The sequence below is a fragment of the Panthera leo genome, chromosome A1, assembly GCF_018350215.1.
Source record: "Panthera leo isolate Ple1 chromosome A1, P.leo_Ple1_pat1.1, whole genome shotgun sequence".
Taxonomy (NCBI): domain Eukaryota; kingdom Metazoa; phylum Chordata; class Mammalia; order Carnivora; family Felidae; genus Panthera; species Panthera leo.
Window position 1 is genome coordinate 209,208,120 of NC_056679.1, and position 20,258 is coordinate 209,228,377.

Below are 20,258 nucleotides of genomic sequence, written 5' to 3' on the forward strand. Positions count from 1 at the left end.
CAGGTAATATGGAAAAAAATTAAAATAAAAATGGGACCCATAAAATGTTCACATTTTACCTTCTCCCTTTATCTAACAGGATAGTAGGCATCTCAAAATCTGAAGCTATAAAGTGGATCTTTTGAAAAGGTATAAAAAAAAAAAATCCACAACATTTAGTCATTAGTTTCTCTACATTCATATCTTACGACTGAATAAGGACTTTCCAGATGAATCTTCTTTGTAAGAGCAACTGATCTGGGAGGTGAGAAAGAGCCTGGAGGGTTGCTCTTGGCTCTTGGTACTAAGTAGGTATATGCAGGTAACCCTTGAATGATGTAGGGTTTAGGGACACCGAGACCTCCCACATAGTCATGTGTAACTTTTGACTCAAAAACTTGGCTACTAATAGCCTACTGTTGACTAGAAGCCTTACTGATAACACTGTTAATAAACACGTTATGTGTATTATATGCTGTATTCTTACAGTTAAGCTAGCAAAAAAAAGAAAAAATTAAGAAAATCACAAGGAAAGTAAGTTACAGTATTTGCATATAAGTGGAACTGCACAGTTCAAACTCATGTTGTTCAAGGGTCAACTGTAGCTTGTAGATATCAATTCACCTATTTGAGCCTCAATTTCTCTTCACCTGTAGTTAATGGATTTCCAAAGCAGTTTATACATGTCACTGGTGGGAGTGACCGGAAATCCCCTGAAATTATATGCACAATTCTGTTCAGTCTTCTAAGAAGGGTTTGTTTAGTTTCCTAAGTAGAGATTTCATGGCTTTCATTAGATACTTAAAGAGGTTCATGAATATCTGGATTAAATGAGTTGTCAGATCCCTCATATTTTAAGACTCTATAGAAATTTTTTAAAACTATGGAATGTGGAGATCCATTATCAGTTTAGGTTTTATGACAAACTTAGATTATGATTACATTTTCCTGTTCTTTGTTCTAAATTACAATTCTAGGCAAGTTATGATCACGGCAAACTTAACACTGCCATTTCTTGTGGGGAAAAAAAGGGTGCAGACAGTACAACTATATGACAAAGTAACACAAAATAACTTTTCATTTCTAAGTTCTAATGACTGAAAAAAAAGTCACAAATAGAAGCAAAATTACATTCAACAAAACTGCAATGCCTACAAACTATATAATAAAAAATAACCACGACCGATTGTCCACTTATTTCAAACAGTAGGTAACAAAATTCTGACTAACAGAGGAACTTTAATCACAGGGAAACTTCTGTTATCTGTTTAAACTTGTGTTTCCTTACTTTAGTTCTTCATCTCTAATTGCCTGTTTGGCATTTGCCAACTAAAATTCAAAGGATTAAACAAACGTTTATCACCATCTTTCTGAAAACTAGACCTACCTCCTTACTTCATTATCTCTGTAATGGCACCACTATTCTGGTTACGCAGGCTTAAGAATCAATACACAGGAGTTTGGGAGAGAGACAATGTCTCTCAAACCCAAAATAAATTCAGTTACAAAAAAGGATTACAAAGCGGAAAATAACTGTTGTTCCTCTATTTAGAACCAACTATTTCTTAAGAACCCAAGGACAAGATTCAGTTTCTTCATTAAAAAATTTGTAAAGAATAAAAGATGAAGACATCTATAGATTAAGACCTAAAACTAAAAAAGACATTTTGAGGACATTGAAAATTTGAAGTTACTGGATATTTGATGTCAAGGAGTATTAATATTTAAAGATGATGTGTTTATAGATGAAATAATGTATCTGGGGTTTCAGAAAAATATAGAGGAGGATATAGAGGGTGTAGCTGAAATAAGCTTGGTCAGAAATTCAGAATGATTGAAACTGAGTGATGGGTCTGTGGTGATTCTCTAACCAAAAGTTAAAATCATTAAAAAAAAATGCTGATGAGAATAAAAGAATGTGTGCATTCTGCATCAGTGTGGGCCATGAAGCCATATACAAGTGGCGCCTCACAAAGAAGGGTGGGTCGGTGGTATTCACTGGATTATCACACAGAACACAGGGATTTTATCACCACTTGGTCAATAAACTATGCAAATGGGAACTTGTTTGGTCAGTGACCTATTACATCAAATTTACATTCAACTGTTAGGACCAACAGAACAATGAGTGGTTAGGAAAATTTTCAAATAAAAATATTACACCAGGTTGTGTAATGAATAATATGCTTCCTATGACAAAAATTAGCTAAGGGGTTAAACCAACTTCAGTTTTAAAATGAGCAAGGCAAAACAGCAAAAGGTTCAAACAAGTAGGATTTCTGTAACACAAAATTTACTGTCAAGTGTCTCAAATTACATGATCATTTCAAGTGAATGATCTGATGATTTTATATTGGCAAAAGTAACCTTATTCCAGTTTAGTATCAATAGCTTTGGAGATGCAGACCACCTGGGTGCTGTGCTAGTGACCACACTGAGTTCTTTGTGCAACCGAAAGCAGAGTACGGGTGAAGAAAACCACATACCTTCCTGGGTAAGTTCACTTTCTACGTGAACATATGATAACTTTGCTCATTGCTCATGAAATCCACATTGGACAGAAAAGCTGGACTTACCTGTCTTCATGGATAGACTACAGTCGTCAATAACTGTGTGCTTCAGTTACCTGCTAATGGTTCAAATATTCAACATATCAACAAAGTAAGCTACATACTACTTTTCTTTAAAAGTTTAGAATTTCTCACTAGAGATTACTAAATTGTTTTCTGCCTTTGTATTTTGATACAAATTTTTTAAACTACCCATTCGCTGTCAAAATAGTAAACAATTGAAGAAAATACAAAAATTTCGTAATTAATATATTAAAGTGAAGAGGTACTTGGCGCTTTTTGTATCAAATAGAACACACCTTCTTTTCAATACAAATCAATAAAACATGATTTGGCATATTACAGTATCAACAAACTACAGATTAAGATTGAACTTTGTAAACCCTTAATATACACGGAAAGTTTGATTTTGTAGATTTGACCGTCAAGGCCTTAACCTATTTTACTGTTAAGACCTAAAAAATTCACATTTGAGAAATCTACTTTTTGAAAACTTTGGTTAGTATATTTTAAGGGTTAAGGCTTAGGAATTGTATCAACATTTGGCTTATATTAATAGCTAAAATACTGGAACTCAGAATGTATGGAAAATTCCTGAACACAGAAATCCACCTGGCAAGAGAAGCCTCACCTACTGTGTGCCTACCCCCTAAAGCTCACTCTGAAGAGGGTCCCTAAGTATAAACACACTAAGTATCCTTTAGGAACTGATCTACTTTCAATAAGGATCATCTCCTTTAATTGTTTAATTAGCTTAGAATAGTGAGACACAATTATTCCAACTCTGAATTTAAATCCCTACAACATTTATAAACTAATTACTGAATCTGAGACTCAGTTTTCCTCATCTACAAAATGGGGATAAAACATTTAACTAGCAGAGTTTTTTTAAGAATCAAATAACAGCATGCACGATTGTCAACCTTCATAGCATTCAAGATCAGTTTTACTACATCTTCTTTAGAACTCTACAGGCTTGACTTTATTTTCTTATATTTTTTCTACATTAGTATTTTACTCTTATTGATGAATTTCTATTGTTTTCATTAGCTACCTCAAGTCCTTTCTGATTAAACATACTACTCCATGGGGGAAAAAGCCAATCTAGTTTTATTCTACAGAGTTCACAGTAAAAAGGAAGAGGAAACATACAATTAAGTGGAAGAAGAGTGGGAAAACATTTCCTTCAAGAAAATGTTCTGAAAGAATTCCACATCGGAAATAGATCCTGAAAAGTTATTTTCATTGTGGTTTAATAAGTGTTCACAAAAAGGTATTTTGTGGCAATGTCACTTTTCCTCACAAATTGAGAATCTTAATTTATTGGCCAATTTCATAAAACTTAACATTCTAGAGGTCAACTTTTAAAAATGAACTTAAAAATAAGTACACATTGTTTTTAAAAGACTTAAATTTGAAACACACCTTCTCCCCTGCGATTTTAGCCATTACTATTTCTGAGCATCAACTATGCAGATCAACTGATTAAATACCCACTCTCCCCATTTGTAATAACAACCGTTCTCCAAAGAGGTATAAAATGTTTAGAATAGAAAATGAATAAACATCTCAACTAGTAAAATTACTCCTTTTTCAGCATTAAAAAATAACTTGTGAAAAATGTAATGTAAATACGAAATGTCATACTCCACTCTATTTCTAAAATAACACACAGCATAATTTTAACTAAGAGAAATGCTAGTTTCCCAAAATAGCATGACTGTTACCTTTTCCCCAGGTTTAAAAAATAAATATTACCATCATGACATCACTAGAAAGAAATTGAAGCATACAAGGAATAAACTATAGTTTCTTTTTATATCAAAATGTACTCTTGAAAATGTGTTTGGCACAGTGCTAAATCATATATAGTTAATACTAAATATTGCAGGATACAATAAAACCCTGGAGTTAACTGTTTACACCCTCTTATGGGAATGAAAATAATAGATACCAATTATTCAGAAGTCAGCCTATACAAACTGTATAAACAATATTTTATGTTTTGCTTTGAAAACCAGTGATATAATAAATTTTACATAAAAGACTGCAAAATAATATAAATGGATTTAAACAGATCTTTACAATAAGAAATTCAAATGGAAACAGACAAGTAACAAAGAGAAGTAAAAAAATTTATTGCAGTATTCGCTCCACCAGATTGCCTGGGGATCCCTTTTCTTGTATTGTTTTCAGGGTGACCTAATACATCAAAATCTACATTTACAAAAACTCCTTCTGCAGATAGGTCATAGATACTGCATGCTTTTTTTTTTTTTTTTTTTTTTTTTTTTTTTTTTCAACAGAATAAATTATATATCCAGGAGAGTCTGCCATTTTACAGCCTGGAAAAAACAATGCTTCCCTGGAAACTGGGCTAAGCTAAAGAAAGCCATCCGCTGCTAGGTTAAACTCCAAGAACACTTTATTAAGAACATTAACAGACTAATTTCCAACATTCACTTGTTTATTTTTTAAACAGAAAGTTTTTTTCCAAGATATAAACAATTTTTGTTAAACTATAATACAGTGGGAGTAAAAATGAACTGAGAATCTGTTTCTGCTGCACAACAGCGAAGGGAGCTCCCACAAAAATGTTTGCCCAACATTTCCTTCTTTTGTTCCTGCATCCCAGGTTCCATTCTTACTCTTCATAAAACTGATTTTTTTTTGCCAGAATGTTGATATTTCAAGTTTTTCTGCCTTTTAAAAAAATTCCTGTAAATTTGGCTGCATGTACAAATTCATTAGCTGGAAGTCCCATCCTTGGCGGCATACAGGGATCGTAAAGTCTGAACAACTTTATTAGTCAGCTTATTAGCACTCGTTAGAGCAATTTTTTTGTAAATAATGTCTGACTCTTTAATAGTGTCTACCCAAGGCACCAGTTTGCGGCCGTCACGGCGCTTAGCCTCAGTCCAGGAGCCACTGTAGGAGCCTGCCATCCACTGAACACTGAAGCCATTGCTGGTTTTCTGTACTACTCTTGCAATTTGTGGTCGATCTTTGTACTTTGGACAGCAAATAGCGATGACATCCATGACGTCAACACTTTCATTCATCTGTGCTGCCAACTCCGTAGAGTCTGAATTTCGTTTTGACCTTCTCAATGACTAAAACATTGGGGGGGGGAAAAAAGACGAAGTGTTACACAAAAGAATTTTAGTGAAATTTTTGTTTTTATTGCTTTTAATCCCTTGACGCCGGGAGTTTGGGATTTCCCAGCACACTTCCATTGCCGGCAATGAGACGCACCGTGACCGCCAGCGCCAAGGGGTTAACATATACTTGTAAAACCATATAACTCTTAATTTGTACCCGTGTCTTTACTCTTATTGATATATAAAATTATATATACATATGAACCATAAAGCTACATAAAACTTAGCAACAATAAAAAAGGATAACACACATTAATACAATCCAAAAAAAATTAATAACCCTTTATGCTGGATAAGTCTCATTTCTGTTTTTTCTTTTTTATTGTCTTTTATGTTAAACTTTCTACAAAAGGATGTATAAATGGTTAAGTAGAGAATCTCTATCTACAAAATGTTTTCTCTCATAAGTATTACATTACTTGGTGTACATTTAATAGACTGACATATATAAGCACATAAAAATCATTTTACGTAATACGCTGCGAAATACGTTGACTCCTCCTCCGCCTCACCCCTGAAGTGCCTCCTCCTCTATCCTCCCCATCACTTTCATCATCTTCTGTCTCTGCTGCTGCATTATTTTTAGGGCTGCCTCCTCCAAGCAGCGAGGTAATTGCTTTGTTCCGAGCATTTGTACTAGCTGACACCTCCCCTTCTTCCTCCTCTTCATCAGGGTCCAGATGTTCCATGAGAAGTTTGAACTACAAAAATTAGATATGAATTTAGAATTTTATGTACATAATTTCAAGCAAGATTGTTAAATCCTTAAATGTTTCCTTTAAAATTATTTTCCCCTAAATGTTTTCTACAGCAGTAATTGGGTGTGGGTGCTAGTTTAATTGCTAAATAGATTTTAGCTATTGTCTGCATCAGGGCCTGGTAAATATTTTCTATAAAGAGCCAGATAGTAAACGTTTTTGGCTTTTGTACACCATGTGGTCTCTGTCATAACTATACAACTCTTGTCACTGTAGTGTGAAAGCATCTAGCGACAACATAAATGAGTGGGCATGGCTGTTCTAATAGAAGTTTATTTAAACAGGCAGTAGGGAAAAAAAAAAAACAAACAAACAGGCAGTGGGGGTCAGATTTGGCCCATAAGTTGGAGTCTGCTGACCCTGGTCCAAGTCATCAAGCAACCAAGTGATTAATAATTAAATACTGATAGACATTTCCCCCATTTTCTGTCCCCCTTTGCCTTCTCTGAAAGAAGATAAAAGAGGATAAAAAGAATGTTAAAGAATTTTAAATGAGAATTAAAATAATTTTCAGTTTTAGAATATAAGGTTTACAGTCTATGAATAATATGAAAACCACTGTGTAGGTTTCATTCTTGGTCAAAAATATCATTATTAGTTATGTTTAGCTACTTGCTTGAAGTAGATTAAAACAAAAAACTATTTTTATTTTTGAGGGACAATCCTCCCCCCAAATATTTCTTTAAACATAAAACTTTACTGGGGTAAAATATACCTTAAAACTTATCATTCTAGATTTTAGTGTTCAATTCATTGCCATTAAGTATATTCACCATGTTGTATAATCATCACCACCATCATTTCCAAAACTTTTTTATCATCCCAAACAGAAATTCATTCTGTTCCTATTAAAACAATAGCTCCTCATTCCTTCTGGTAACAACCTCTATTCTATTTTCTGTCTCTATGAATTTGCCTAGTCTTAAAGACATTTTAAGTGTTTTTTTAAGCTTATTTGAGAGAAATAGAGAGAGAGAGGGAGAGAGAGAGAGAGGAGAGAGACAGAGTATGAGCAGAGGCGGGGCAGAGAGAGAGAGGGAGAGAGAGAATCCCAAGCAGGCTCCACTGTCAGCACAGAGACTGATGTGGGGCTTGATTTCACAAACAGTGAGATCATGACCTGAGGTAAAATCAAGAGTCCGATGCTTAACTGACTGAGCCATCCAGCCACTCCAAGACATTTTAAAAGCACTTTTTGTACATATACACATTCTTACATACTTGTTAACAGAGTACATATATAAGAGACATACAAATATATAAGCCTGTATTACACTTCTGTAAGAATACGTAAAAAAGTACTAATACTGGTTGCCAGGAAGGAGAGCAACAGGATGGCTGGAGGGCAGGAGGATGACTTTTTCATGACTTTCTCCTTGTATGAACCATAAACTATGTAATCTACTGAATTAAGAAAAATACACACATGGGCATGGCTTTTTTCCTAAAACCTGCCTAAAAGCTTTCATTCTTACTGAAATAAAATGAGCAGTGGGCTGGCCTTTCCTAAGAAAAATTATGATGCAATGGGTGAAATGGGAAAGGCAAGCTTCAAGGAACTCATTAAAACCACATACAGAAAAATCATCCTGGTGGTTTATGAAGCTTCAATGTAAGGGGGACTGCTTTCTCCCAGGAAAGAATTTACTTTTCAAGAAAGTCACTATTAAAAAGAAACAGATTTTGGTTTTACTACTCACATCTAGATACTGTTTTACTATACTCCTCTTCACATCTTCAGTGATTTTGGAATTAGCCATATCACTCCGCAGGAAGTCCAGTGTTTGTTTGGGATGAAAATGAACTCCTGTTTTCCGGTTTATCGCTTTATCATATACTTTTGCAGATTCAGATGGAGAGTATTTCTGAATTTTACTGTTTTGGGAAAACAAAGTCATTAACTTTAAAATTTTTTCAGGCATTTATATTTAAAGTGATTGCAGTTAAATTTAATTTACTAATAATTAAACTTTTTATCATACAGATTTCAGCCAGTGAACTTGTACACAAAAATAAACATAATTTCAAAAGGGAAGTAAAGACATAAAGACAAAGATTCACAAGAATAATATTCTCTTGTTTCCATCAGCATTTGTCTGAAATAGAGGCATCATTTAAATGAAAGTATTTCTCATGTCTGTTTTTGATGGCTATGATCATGATTGTAGAACAGTTTCAATATAATACTGGTTTATGTAACTAGTTTACCTCCTACTTTCCTGCCCTCCCAATTATTCATCCTCTACAGAGCAGCCAAAACCTGTTTCATATTATTAACAACTCTGGCTTAAAAATCCTCCCGACTTAGGGTGCCTGGGTGGCTCAGCTGGTTAAGCATCCTGGGTTTTGGCTCGGGTCTTGATCTCATGGCTTTGTGGGTTTGAGCCCTGCATCTGGCTCTGTGCTGGCAGCTCTGAGCCTGCTGGGGATTCTCTGTCTCCCTCACGCTCTGCCCTTTACCCACGAGACGTGTGCTGTCTCCCTCTCAAAATAAATAAAAGTTAAAAAAAAAAAAAAAAATCTCCCCAACTCCTTAGCATCACCTCAAGGCCTTACAAGGTTTTACATTAAATTAGTTGCCAACATTTAACATCAAGATATGTCCATTAAAACCTGGATTATCTAGCTTCTCTTGCAAAAGTAGATGCTCTTGGCTACATTATGCCTACCCTCTTCTATGGCAAAAAATTGATGGACATCTGAGTAATACCTGAGTCCTTTAGATAAAACGTGTTTTTTCCAGTTTGCCAGTGACCTTCTCCTGAATCCCCTTTGTTCCGTTTCATGATCTATCTCCTATGAACATTTGGCTTTGTGATTCCTTTTTTTTTTTTTTTAATGTTTTTTCATTTTTAAGAGAGAGGGACACAGCATGAGTGGGTAGGGGCAGAGAGAAAGGGAGACAGAATCTGAAGCAGGCTCTAGGCTCCGAGCTGTCAGCACAGAGCCTGACGTGGGGCTCGAACTCACCAATCATGAGATCATGACCTGAGCTGTAGTAGGATGCTTAACTGACTGAGCCACACAGGTGCCCCAGCTTTGTGATTCCTAATGTAATGTTTTAATGAAATGAAAAATGACAAGGGGTGCCTGAGTGGCTCAGTCAGTTAAGTGTCCGACTCTTGGTTTCTGCTCAGGTCATGAACTCACGGTTCATGAATTCAAGCCCTGCATCGGGCTCTGTGCTGACAGCACGGAGCCTGCTTGGGATTCTTTCCCTCTTTCTCTGTCCCTCCCATGCTCTCTCTCAAAATAAATGAATTAAACTTAAAAAAAAAAAAATGACCAAAGTTTCATGGGTACAGGCAGAAAAAAGATACCTACAGTGACTAATTGTGGGTAAAATTATAGGGCATTCACAAATAATTAGTACTTTACTATCTCTTATATTAGAGACGATTTGGGTTCTATGAGAGCTCAGTCTAGTTGGTCTACATCTATTCTTTATTCACAGCTCTTTGAACACTTAAATTTGCAATCTACATGAAGATCAGCTTAATTCTCTAATAAGGTCTTTTTAAGGAAATCAACAAAGTTAAGTCCTTTGATTTACAATGCATTATGACTATGAAATGTTTGTCTTCTCTTCAAGAACAAAGTGAACAAACTGTGATATATTACACAACAAAATATATAGCAACACTATGTTCCTTCTTTAAAAAGGAACATTTTTAATATGAAAATAAGCATGCAATCAAAACTGAGTTTCATATTTCTTTATAATTTGAACCAGGTAAATTTTTTTCTCTCACTGCTAATGTAACCTTACCTATCAGAAAATCCACAGAGATTCTTCAAATGTTGTTTTAGCATCAGAAGCAATAAAATACCCTGGGAGACATTTGCAAATTCAATTAAAGGAGCTGAATTTTCTGGCAAGCATTTCATCACTGAATTTATGTCATCTTCCGAATCTGAATCTGAATCTGAATCTACACGTTTCCGTGACTTCCGAGGCCTGGAAACTTCTTCTTCACTCTCACTTGACTCATTTTCTTTACTAGGTGATGATTTTCTCTCTTTCCTTTTGTCTTTTACCATTGACTGAGGGGGTGAAAAAAAAGGAAAAATAGTAACAAAATACCCCTAATAAATACATATGGTCCATTCAACAACTTCAAAAAAGCATCTTTAAATTAATATTTTATATATTAAAACCCTCTGACTTTCCATAAACAGGTTCCAAGACTTAATATAATCCACTGCCCTGATCTCTCCCTCCCCAAAAGCTCTTCTGAAATATCAAAGGGAAACAATTTTGTTATAGGATAGAAATGAAAATAAGTTAGTTATAAAAGTATAAATTTGGTACATAGGTAAGCCATTACACAGGAAAAGTAGTAAATATAGTTTAACCGAGGAGAGGCGTGCCTGGCTGGCTCAGTCAGCAGAACATATGACTCGTGATCTCAGGTTCATGAGTTCGAGCCCCACACTGGGCATAGAGACTACTTTAAAAAAAAAAAGTGCTAAATATAATTTAACTGAGGAACATTTAATAGGTTTGAACATCCCAGCATCTATCAAATTCTCCCTTTTAAGAGCTTTTCAACAAGATAATATGGAACTTTTCTTAAACAGTTATTTTTTTCTGTATTTCATGAAACAGTTGACTCTTGAAATAAAGTCAGCTAGATTTAAGAGAGGAGAAAAGACTAGATTACAAAGCAATTATTCAAATGTAATTGTTCAAGAAATAAAATGGGAGAAACATTTACAAGTATATCCACAACAGTGACAGAAAATAAGGTAACATTATGGCTTAAGTTTCTGGGGGAATTATTTAACTTCTCAAACTTTAAGGTGCACCTAGGGATTCTGTTAAAAATAGACTGTTTCAGTAGGTCGAGGGTGGGGCCTGAGGGTCTGCAGTTCTCACAAGTTCTCAAGTGAGGCCACTGCGGCTGGGTCTTGGTGCAAACTTCAAGCAGGAAGGGTTTAGATCCCTCTGTAATTCCAACCCTTGGGTATTATAATAATCTCCCTGATTTACTAGTTTGATCATATCGAGTTCTGAGTGCAACAATTTTGTAAAATGAGATCTACTGTGTCATCAGGCACATGAAAATATTCCAATTAATTTTTAAATAATTTACTGAGGGCCTACTATGTTTCCAAGTGCTATACTAGGTGCCATTACAATGAAACCAATTACATTTTCTCCTAAAAAAACCACAAAAGAGAAGACATAAGGTTTATAATAAGAAACTCAGTAAAGATTTTGGGCATACAATATGCCAACCCCATTATGATGCTGGTGTTCAGAGATAAGGAAATCAACATTATACATTTTCTGTGTTTCCTTATAAGTAAGCTATCTATCTCTATCTCTAGTTATATCTCTTCAAGTATACTATTGTGACCTACAGCATTACCAGATTTATAGAATCGCAAGATGCTTTAAAATGGGGTTTAAATGGATATATGAATGGACACCAAACACTTAAGGTCAGTGCTTAAAGTAAGAGGAAAAAAAGAAGTGGGATGGCTTATCAAAAGAACAATACATACATCCATATATATATATATACACACACACACACACACACACACATATATATATATATATGGATGTACGTATTCCACTTAAATGATCTGAAATGGAATGGTTTTAGGTCTTTCTTAATAGAAATGAAACAGCAACCCACTTCTTCTCCCCAATTCAAGCACTGCCCAGATTTTAAATTATTTAGAAAGGTTTTATATACCTGTGAAAAGAAAAAAAAGAACAATGGAAACAAAACAGTGAAAATAGCATGCCTGCACTTTGACAGATGCATTAAGAATAGTAATGTGTGTAACTTACCTCCTTGAATGACTGCAGTAGGTTACTACCAGAAACTGAGAGTGTAATGTCTATATGATGCATTATAAACAACGGCTCTTCCTGTGTCTGGTATGGAAAACAGGCTAGATTGTCTGCTATATACAAGAGCATATTCACTTCTGTTTTCTGTAAATTTTAAAAAAAGGTACACATGTTTAGTGGATAATCTAGAAATCCATCCAAAAATCCTTTTTAGAAAAAATATTAGAGGGCACTTTCACCTCAGTTAATGCTTCTGAAAGAGAAGGGCGGAGGAGGGAGGGAGGGAGGGAAGGAGGGAGGGAGGGAGAGAGCAGGGAAGGGAGGTAAGAAAAACGGATGAGGGGTAACAGAAATGGATTTTATAAAATAATCTCATACCCATCTTAAGAGATTTCATAATGAAGTATACCATGGACCTCAAGAAGGGAAGAGGTGAAATTTTTCAGTGCACCCAAGTGGAATTCCCTCAAGTTTTCTTATAGAGTATATGGGATCTTTATGATAAATCCATACCGCATCAGAAAGTATACATATGAATCATAATGATTTGTCATTGTGCTTCTAAGAGTTTAACCCATATGGAGATCAGTTACACACAGTTACTATTCTGCCCTCAACAATAAGCAGTAATAATAGTACTAACATGTGGGTTAAAAAAAAAAAATCAAAGCTCACGTTTCAAAAAACATTTGTCAGTTTCCTACATATACATAATTTAGAATATCAGTCGTTCTGACAGTGCTACCATAGTCCCACATTATAAAAACTGAGGTAAGCAAAAATTAGGGTTACTACTGGTTGTTTGCTTTAAAAAGAAGTAACAGAGATTTTCAGCATTTCATAACCATACAGAATATAAACAGAAAGGCACATTAATATTTAAATTCCTTTAAAACATTTACAGTTTAGGAAAAAAAATGAAAACTATATAGCAATCAAAGCATACTCCCTTCTACCATCTCACCTATCCTGCCATGCAAGCAACATAAAACCCAACAGCGGCAACAGCAACAACAAAATCCAGTAGGACAGATGGAATAAACTTGCTTTCACTCTATTTTTTTATTTTTAAATATGTGTCAACATCTACATGTTACAGTTGGGGAAACGCAAACACAGAACTCTACCTCATCTATTAACATTAATTTATATATACTGTTTCCTCCTAAGCTGCAAATGTTCAGGACTACTCTCAATAAACCTTTTAAAAACTGAAATTCTTCAACTCTGGTCATAAAGAAGTCCTGTATTGCTCTTCCCTTTCGAAAATCAAATTTCTTAAAAGAATACTCTAGAGCTGCTCCCCCATTGTCTTCCCTACCACTCTTCAATCACAATCAGACCTGTGTCCCTCACTGCTTGACTGCTTCCCATTTTTTAAAATCTCTTCTTGACTTGTGAGTAGCACTGGACACTACCCTCCACCCTTTCCTTCCTGAAAATTTCTTCCTCCTTAGTTCTCTCTTCGACTATTCCTCTTTTTATGTCCTTCTCAAGCCAACTCCTTTTCAGCAATCCTATTATTATTCTCAGGTGCTCAGGACAAGAATATTCCAGTTATCCTTCGACTATTCTTACACAGCCTCATTTATTACTTCTTCACGCTTCTTTCCTTTCCTACCACCATCATAATAGATCAGTCCCTTGTTACCTCTAGTGTGAACACAATGCTAAAAAATCCATGTTCCTAAAAATGTCCTTTGGCACCTGTCCTCATTACTTTCATTCAAATGCTTTTATTGGTTTTTCACTGTCTACAAGATCTTCCATAAACCATGCCTTATTATGACCTTTCTGCTCCAGTCGAATAACAATCTATTCATTATTTCCCACACATTCTTATCTTTGTGCCTTTATTATGTTTTTACCCCTGCCTTAAATAGTAGGTCCATCTCATCTAATTCCCAGGCCTTCAGTCATTTGTTCCTCCTCTGACATCCTTTCCTGGAAACAGGAGACGGCACTGCATTATGACAGCTGAATTTCCAGCTTAGCATTGCTCATGCTGGGGTGACAGAACATCGAGCTAGTGACAGACACACAACAGGCAATGAAAGCACACAGGAATGAAGCTCAGGAGAAGAGATAAGGACTAGAGCAGTATCAACAGTATAAACCACCTGGCACTCAAAATATGCTAACCTTAACTATTATTTATTTCCTTTATCATGTCTCCACAACTGGAGGGAGGTAAGATCCATTGAGGGCAAGAGCACTATATCATACCATTTTCCACTCCTAGCATGATGTCCTACATACCATGAAAACTTAATACTGATGATGACATGATGATGATGATGGTCATGGTGATGATTAAATGATAGTCCAAGTACTTCTGAAATAAGTGCTTGTAATATTTATCTACTAGATCACATATCAAAAAATTTCATGTAGTACTTAAAAAAAAGAGGCCTAGTAAGGTATCTACATTCTGGTAATTTAAATTTTGTTTTATTGAAAAAAGTCTGGTTTTGGGATAATAACAATCAACTTGTAAGTGATTAAATACAAAAAATATTTCTTTTGTTCTTTTCAAAGCTTTATACACACACACAGACTAACTGGTAAAGCTCTATATGGGCAGATACTAAATCTGTCCTATCCACCATTTTATCTTCATCTCTTAGCACAATGACTACCACACATAGCAGGTGCTGAATAAATATGTGTGTAAAATGAATGAATAAATTAAGAGGTAAGCTTAAACAACAGAGCCTTCTATTTTGTTCGTTTATGGGCCTGGCCAGTGCAACTTGTGCAATAGCCCAAAGGGTCAAAATTGTAATTACACACAAGTGGGCTCTTTATTAAGGAAGTCAAGTTGAACAAATAAGGACTTCAGTAGCCAAAAACCTGGAACAGTTATTCTAATAATATTTGACTGTAGCAGAAATAAGTGAAGTCTGACCTTATTTACTGAAGTAACTTACCTCCAAAGTGATAATTTAAGTGATGTACCTTATTTAAAGTTATGCTTAAAGGAACTATTATCAAAGTTCATAAGATACTCAGTATGGAGACACAGTTATACTTTATCGCTCACTGTATTTATATTCATGTGAAACTTCCCCTCCAAATTTGACTATATACCTTGTAATTAATATAAGAAGATGTAAAGAAACACATATTTAATATAGTCACTATTATTGACTAAAATGGTCATATTTTCAAAATGCTGACTACTTTAGGCATAAAATTTATACAACATTTATTTTCTTAAAATAAAAAGGTTTTTATGCTTACTGCTGTGTCATCAAAGAGGTTGAGTAAAGAAATTAGAAAGGCCCGTCTGTGTTGGCGATTTCCACGGATCATGGAGTAAAGATGTGAACACAAAGCGCTAGAGGACTCGTCTTGTCTGAAACCCCTCACAGGATCTTTTAGGCATGTGTTGATTGCCTGTTGTACCTGGTAGGACATCTTCATACCAGCCACTGCTTTCATCTGAAATCAATAAAAGGCTCATTTTTGTAATGGAAATTAAGAGTCAAGTTAAAACTATACTTTGAATATTATAAGCAGAGGCTAACTCCACTGTTTAGTTTTCTTACTTAAAATCATAAAATCATGGATCTCAAATGCTGTAAGGAACATCAGAGATCATCTACTGCAACCCCCTTGTTTTATATAAGAAAAAATCAAGACCCAGAAAGCCATTACTGCCAAGATCACACTGTAGGGACTAGAACGCAGGCAACCTTACTTTTAGTCCAGCACGCTTGCTGGACTATCACCTCTAGCTCAGTTTTAAGAGTTAATTTTAAATGAGAATAAAAAGCTTGGGGGACAAACTCAGTTGCATGTTTAGAAGTAAATACAGTAAAACCTTGGATTGTAACTTGCTCTGTGAGTGTTCTGCAAGATGAGCAAACATTTTTTTTAATGTTTATTTTTGACAGAGACACAAAGTGTGAGTGGGTGAGGGTCAGAGACAGAGGGAGACACAGAATCCAAAGCAGGCTCCAGGCTCTGAGCTGCCGGCACAGAGCCGGACGTGGGGCTCGAAGCCATGAACTGTGATATCATAACCTGAGCTGCAGTTGGACGTGTAACTGACTGAGCCGCCCAGATGCCCTGAGCAAACATTTCTAATAAATTTTAACTTGATAAACGAACAATGTCTTGCAATACGAGTAGTACATGATGCCAAACATCACATGATCACAACTGAGCCAATGGTTCTTCCGTCTCTCTGTCTCTCTCTCTCTCACTCAGGGATCGTGGGTGATCATCTCCCATGCTTGGATGCTTGGTCTCAGGCTTCGGTGTTTGGCAGAAATCAGCGATTTTTCAGAACGTTGGAAGGTGCCCACAACTGGCACTAGTGTATTTTTTGGTCACTTCAAAGCACCTATGGACAGTCCTTTGCTTTCCATACAACAGCAAGCCTAGGAATGCTTTGCTTCATTCTAGGTCAGGTTGCTTGCAGATATAGACCCTTTTCCTCTGCTGTTTTATTGCCAGTTACATTACAATATATGACAAGAGTTTATTAATACCATACCGTAGTCAACATCCGTGTGAGTGTACACAATGGCTCCCATACAGAAAAAGATTCCAATGAGCCAACAGAGAGCAGTGATTCCGTTAGCGATAGTGAAAGTTGTCCTACACAATAACCCTCCTCTCTCGTCTCCTTCACACCAGCCACGAAGGTTTTCAAAGGTAAGTGCAGGTTAATTTATTTATTTTTCTTTATATTTTGTATTTTATTATTTTGTATTATATTACAGTATTGTAATCATTTTATATGAATATTTTTGGGATGTGGAATGAATCATCTGAGTTTCCGTTATTTCTTATTGGGAAATTCGCTTGGATACGCAAATGCTTTGGATTATAAGCACGGTTCTGGAACAAATTATGCTCGCAAACCAAGGTTTTACTGTACTAAGCAAAATATGTTATTCTAATATGAAGATGGGCAGGACCTTTATCAAGGAAATGGTATACCGAAGAAAGATGTTTAAATTTAGGTTATACAATTTAAAAATACATACATGAATGAATCCAGCATATTTTTTGTCGATTTCCACCAGTTGCTGATCAGCCTTGTTCCTCATAGCTGGTTCTGGGTCTGTTCCCATAGCAATTAAATATGGTACACACTAAAAATAAAAATAAAGAGTTTATAAGACATCACAGTAGTAAAAGCTCTGTATGTCTCATGACATATGTTAAAACTTGCTATATAACTGGGATATATGAATTCGGCTTTATAGGCCTTCCTATAAATGTCATGTTTTAGTGTTCTTTTAAAAATGATTAATCTTCCCTTAGATTTACCTTAAAGGAAAACAAAAACAAAACAAAAAAAATGAAGCATCAGCAAAAATACTGATGAAAAGGAAACAATTTCTGTGTGAAGTAAAGGTTCTTTAATCATACATAAAGGGCTCCTACACTAAGAATACCCACTTAAGATTATGATATATAATGCAAATGTATAATCCAGTAATTTTTCAAGCTTGACTGAATTTGCTATGTAAAGATAATACAGGGCAAAATATACTTTGCCTTTCATACTCAAAACCAGAAAAATATAAATTTTTTTGCAACACTGATTTTATATATAGGGCTTCAATGATCAGACAGTTCGATAGCTAGTGTTCTGGTAACAGCCATATTTACTGGACTTCTAAGGTTAAGAAACACCAATACTATGTTAAGTGAATCTGAATCAGCAGTGAGGAGACCTGAAAACAAACAAACAAACAAACAAACAAACAAACAAACAAACAACAGCTTAAAAAATGTCAACACAGCACTAACTGAAAAGGATGATCATGGATTAAACCCTGACTTGGGGGAAGAAAGTCCATAAAGAATATTATTGGCTCAGCTGGCAAAATCTGAAAATGGACTATATATTAGATAACACTGTATCAGTGTTAAATCTCATGAATTTGATGACTGCATTATGGTGTCATAAGAGAATGTCCTTGTTTGTTCTTAGAATTCATCAGTGTGTTTTATTTCAGGACACAGGGAAGAACAAAGCATACTCACATATAGCATATTTTAGAAGAAGTTCCACAAAAAACAGGCAAAATAAAAATTTTAAAGGATACAGGCTTTTGGTTGTCTAGTAAATTCCCTTCTGTAGCTTATGGTACTCTCCTGAACATGTCAGACAGTGTATACACTACTACGTCAGCATCAGCTGCCAATTCTCAGTGATGCTAATATATCTTTATTATGTCAGTTAGTCCTCACATCAGTGTGCTGAGGTATTAAGTAGATGGTATTACCTCCAACTTACAGATGAAGGAACTGAGCTTAGGTAATATGATTTACTTTTCTATGGACTTACAATCCACCCTGTTAACAGATAATACTCTGAACCCCAGTTAACTCTCTTGACATTACAGGCTATTGGTTCTTAGGGATAAGAGTCAATATGGATTAAAACAAATCATCCCTACTTAGAAAACTGATTCCAAGTACATATTCTACCAACGTAAACTGGAAATGTGTTCGATAAATACAATATTATGAACATATGGGTATTTTACAGTAACGACAACCTAGGAGATGGATTCTTTTTTATCCTGAATGGATAAAAAATTAACAACTAAGATGAATAAAGAACTAGTATTGTATAATCACAATGTCATCAAATGGTAACAAATCTGGTTCTTTCAGTAAGTGCTGCCACTATCAAACAGACTCACCTGAACTGGATGGATAAGACCCTGGTTTAGCGTCAACGCAATGACATTCAGGGCAAAGTGGCGTACACTTGACTGGGTGTGAAAAAACGCCTCAAGCACCTGTTTGAGGTAAAGCTGCATGATGGAACTACTCATCCCTGAGGACACATCACCCATTTCTTTTAGATCTTCCTGTTTTGCAACTTTCTTCCCTGCAAAAGGAAGTAAACATATTAAGAACATGTGTATCAACTTTACGAATTACACCAAATTAGGCCACAGTCAAAAGTACAAAATTATAGGTAATACTCTGGCTCAATGGCTCTTAATCTTGTGTGTGTGTGTGTGTGTGTGTGTGTGTGTGTGTGTGTGTGTGTGTGCGCGCGCGCCTGCGCGGGCCTCAGTGAGAGGCACCTGATGAGAATTACAACCCCTATCCTCCTGCAAAATGTTAATGTCTGCACATGTGTTACATCATATAATACATATTATGTATACACGTTACACATGTATATAGACACATCGTATCTATCATATAACAGATAAGGAAATTCAGGTGTCTGGATTAAAAGAGTCGGACAGTATTCTAACTCCAGCCACAATGTGAAATTTAAAAATACATCTTCACTTACAGTCTCTGTCTGCTTGTTGCATACGTGTATCCTCTTCTTGTAGGTAGGTCTGGAGGTTTTTTAAAACTTGTATTTTTAAATTTACTGAGGAGTTCTTATCAGATAAAATGTTATTATATAGATTTTTCACCTCTTGCTCAAACATTAGACTTGGATGCTGAATAAAGGCAAATCCTAAAGAGACAAAAAAATGTCTTGATATATTCATATTAAAATTAAATGTAATACTTAATGAAAATGTTTATAATTTATATGAAAGAGCTCCTTTTCAAACATTAAAACTTAAAATGACCAGAAGAATATATGCTAGTGGCCTTACCCAGAGAAGTATTAGAGCAGGTACTTCTTTCCCCATGAATTAAAAACAAGAAATTGCATTTCAAAGGAGAATTTCACACAAGAGGAAACCTTGAGGAGGGAGCAGGGCCTAGTGGCTAGGGGAGTGGATTAGGAGTCAGGTGTCTTGGGTTCTATTCCTGGTCCACCACTGACTTGTAGTGTGACCTTGGGTGAGTCACATAATCTCTCTGTGCCTCAATTCTCCATCTGTAAAATGGGGACAATAATATTTACCACCCACCTACCTCAAAGGGACGTTATCAGGATTTAAGAGGTAACGTCTGTAAACATTTTTTAGATCCCTAGCAGAAGGTACTACATTGGCATTATTAAAAAATAAATAAATAAATGTGTGTG

At 35.4% G+C, this 20,258-nt stretch overlaps 1 protein-coding gene across 5 annotated transcripts in view; it reads right to left on the minus strand.

The window, feature by feature from the left end:
• Nucleotides 1–459: 459 nt before the first annotated feature.
• NIPBL (NIPBL cohesin loading factor) overlaps nt 460–20,258 on the minus strand; it is a 200,167-nt gene continuing 180,368 nt past the window's right edge. For 4 of the 5 annotated variants that reach the window (XM_042951844.1, XM_042951836.1, XM_042951868.1 and 1 more), the window contains 9 exons: nt 19,563–19,736; nt 18,952–19,142; nt 17,278–17,385; nt 15,521–15,721; nt 12,275–12,421; nt 10,238–10,512; nt 8,169–8,343; nt 6,223–6,411; nt 460–5,662 (listed from right to left, as the gene is read on the minus strand). In XM_042951844.1, the coding sequence (XP_042807778.1) occupies nt 5,297–5,662; nt 6,223–6,411; nt 8,169–8,343; nt 10,238–10,512; nt 12,275–12,421; nt 15,521–15,721; nt 17,278–17,385; nt 18,952–19,142; nt 19,563–19,736 (1,826 nt within the window). In that variant the 3' untranslated portion in view covers nt 460–5,296. Of the gene's footprint in view, nt 5,663–6,181; nt 6,412–8,168; nt 8,344–10,237; nt 10,513–12,274; nt 12,422–15,520; nt 15,722–17,277; nt 17,386–18,951; nt 19,143–19,562; nt 19,737–20,258 lie in introns of all 5 variants that reach the window. The other variant, XM_042951853.1, reaches the window with a different exon arrangement.